We start from the raw sequence: 2,054 nt of genomic DNA on the forward strand, positions 1-2,054 counted from the left end.
GCAGAGGATGCCGCGCACGAAGGCCTGCTTGAAGCTGAGCGACGTCTTGGCGACCGCCGTCGCCACCGGCGCCCCCGACGCTGCGAGAGTGCCGCCGGCGGCGACCAGCGCCGCCAGGCCGACCGAGCCGAGAAAGTTGCCCGCGTACGAGACGAGCCACGACTTTGCGAGCTGGCCGCCGTCCGCCTTGCCCTCGGCGACCGCGGTGGTCACCATCGCCGTGTTGCCCGTGAAGAGCTCCGCCCCCGTCACCAGCGTCATCATCAGACCGAACGGGAGGCCAAACGCGCCCGCGACAATCTTCTGCAGGCCGGGGTTGGTGGCGGCGAGGCCGGGGCACTGGCCACCGACGGTGAGCATGAGGAAGGCGCCAAAGCCGATGTGCGCGCCCGACATGAGGCCCAGCCCAAAGATCTTGCCCGCATCCATGTTTGCCTTTTTGATCCCCGCCGCGACGGCACCGTCGTAGCCCTCGGGCGGCGTGGCCAGCTGCATCGCAAGATTTGGCGCGCGGACGGCGGAGAGCGCCGGCGCCGGGGCGCGAGCCACCAGCGCGAGGCCGGGCGCCGTGATGAGAGCGAGGCTCAGCATTGTTACGCTGTCAGGGTGAGAGGACCAAAAGGGGACTGGCCGATCACCGATGGAGCGAGCAGCGGTTTTTCTTTTTAGATCTACACGGAAGAAAAATTCCTGTCGATCCAGGTGGCGTTTATTTTTGCTTGGGCGGCCCTGATGCCGGGGTAGGTAGGTAGGGTCTGGGCCCTCCCGTCGGGTTTTTCCCTCTTCCACGCTGGAATTCGCAGCATAAAAAGAAATTTTCCCGCGGAAATCACGATGTCAACCCTCCCCAAATGGGTGATCTGATGCTTGTAGGGCTTGAGAGTGGCCTGCCATGTCACAAGAAGGACTGTGGTTGCAGGAGAGTACCACCAACCATCACTCTAGTTGGTATAGTACCCCACCTTCACCCCTCCCATGATTTCTTTTTTAGTTTCCCATAAGTAAGGTAGGTAGGTAGGTAGGTAGGTAGGGGCACCGCAGGGGCCGGTCAGGTTTTTCCAGAATTTCAGCATCAGGGCCGCCCAAGCAAAAATAAACGCCACCTGGTCGATCGGTGAGAGGCGGTGCTACGGAGGTGAGTGCGGCCCAAGGTGAGACTGCGGCAGCCAAAGGAGCGGCTGCGGAATGACGTCGAGCATTGGCAGCTCCCCTCCCACCGTCTGCGTGCTCGGAGCCACTGGTGTCGGCAAGGGCGCCACGCTAAACTCATGCTTCGGCACAGACAGGTTCGGCACCTCATTTCGCGCCGCTTCGCACACGATTCGGCCGCAGCTGCTCGAACTGCCGTGGCGAGGGCGCGGCCCACTGCTGCGCGGCGTCGATCTGTGCGGTTTTAGCGACTCGGAGGGCCGGGACAGCGACTTTCTGGGGGAGATGGTGCGGTGCCTCAAGGAGGAGGTGGGGCAGGTTCACTGTTTCCTCCTCCTGCTCAACTCGCAAGAGGCGCGGGTCGGCAGGCACATCAAGGCAGCCTCGAGATGCCATTACCGCTATGTCACCGCTATCACCGCGCGCCTGCTCTGCCGCCCGCCGCCGCCTCCGCCGCCGCCTCCCCACACCTTCTCCTCAGCTTACGGCCTGCCCTCTTCGCCCAGGACATGCTGCTCGCGCTGCGCTCCGTCTTTGGCGACGGGCTCCTGCGGCACGTCCTTCTCGGCTTCACGCGCTGGGACTACAGTCGCCGCGGCCGCCTGCTCTGCGAGCAACGGCACGCTTTCGCGTGTGGATGACTCAGCGGGCAGTTCGTCCTCAGGCCGCTTGCTGCGCGAGCGAGGCTATGCGGCGAGCGAGGAGGCGCTGCGGGCAGGCGTCAACGCTGAGCTGCGCAAGGCGGTGGGTCACGGCCACGACTGCGACGCCGTCTTTCTCGACCACACCCAACCAATTGCAAAAACGCGGCCTAAAATTCCTTCCGAAAATAAAGCCCGAATACGAGCCAAGGTCCTAACCCAAGGGGTTCGAACCCTTGGTTTCCCTGGCCCGGGGGGCCTTTT

At 63.8% G+C, this 2,054-nt stretch overlaps 2 protein-coding genes across 2 annotated transcripts in view; one reads left to right on the top strand and one right to left on the bottom strand.

The window, feature by feature from the left end:
• Positions 1 to 230: 230 nt before the first annotated feature.
• EMIHUDRAFT_373579 (hypothetical protein) lies at positions 231 to 591 on the bottom strand (the record flags this gene model as incomplete). The annotated part of the gene is made up of 1 exon (XM_005782564.1): positions 231 to 591. A coding segment is annotated over one exon (361 nt), but the record flags the coding sequence as incomplete, so codon positions are not given.
• A 594-nt stretch (positions 592 to 1,185) lies between these two features.
• The window catches only part of EMIHUDRAFT_253776 (hypothetical protein), a gene marked incomplete at both ends in the record, with an annotated part of 2,279 nt that continues 1,410 nt past the window's right edge, over positions 1,186 to 2,054 (top strand). The window contains 3 exons of the mRNA XM_005782565.1: positions 1,186 to 1,509; positions 1,656 to 1,737; positions 1,814 to 2,001. Of these exons, the coding sequence (XP_005782622.1) occupies positions 1,186 to 1,509; positions 1,656 to 1,737; positions 1,814 to 2,001 (594 nt within the window). The remainder of the gene's footprint in view (positions 1,510 to 1,655; positions 1,738 to 1,813; positions 2,002 to 2,054) is intronic.

This window comes from Emiliania huxleyi (genome assembly GCF_000372725.1).
Source record: "Emiliania huxleyi CCMP1516 chromosome Unknown EMIHUscaffold_1891, whole genome shotgun sequence".
Lineage (NCBI taxonomy): Eukaryota > Haptophyta > Isochrysidales > Noelaerhabdaceae > Emiliania > Emiliania huxleyi.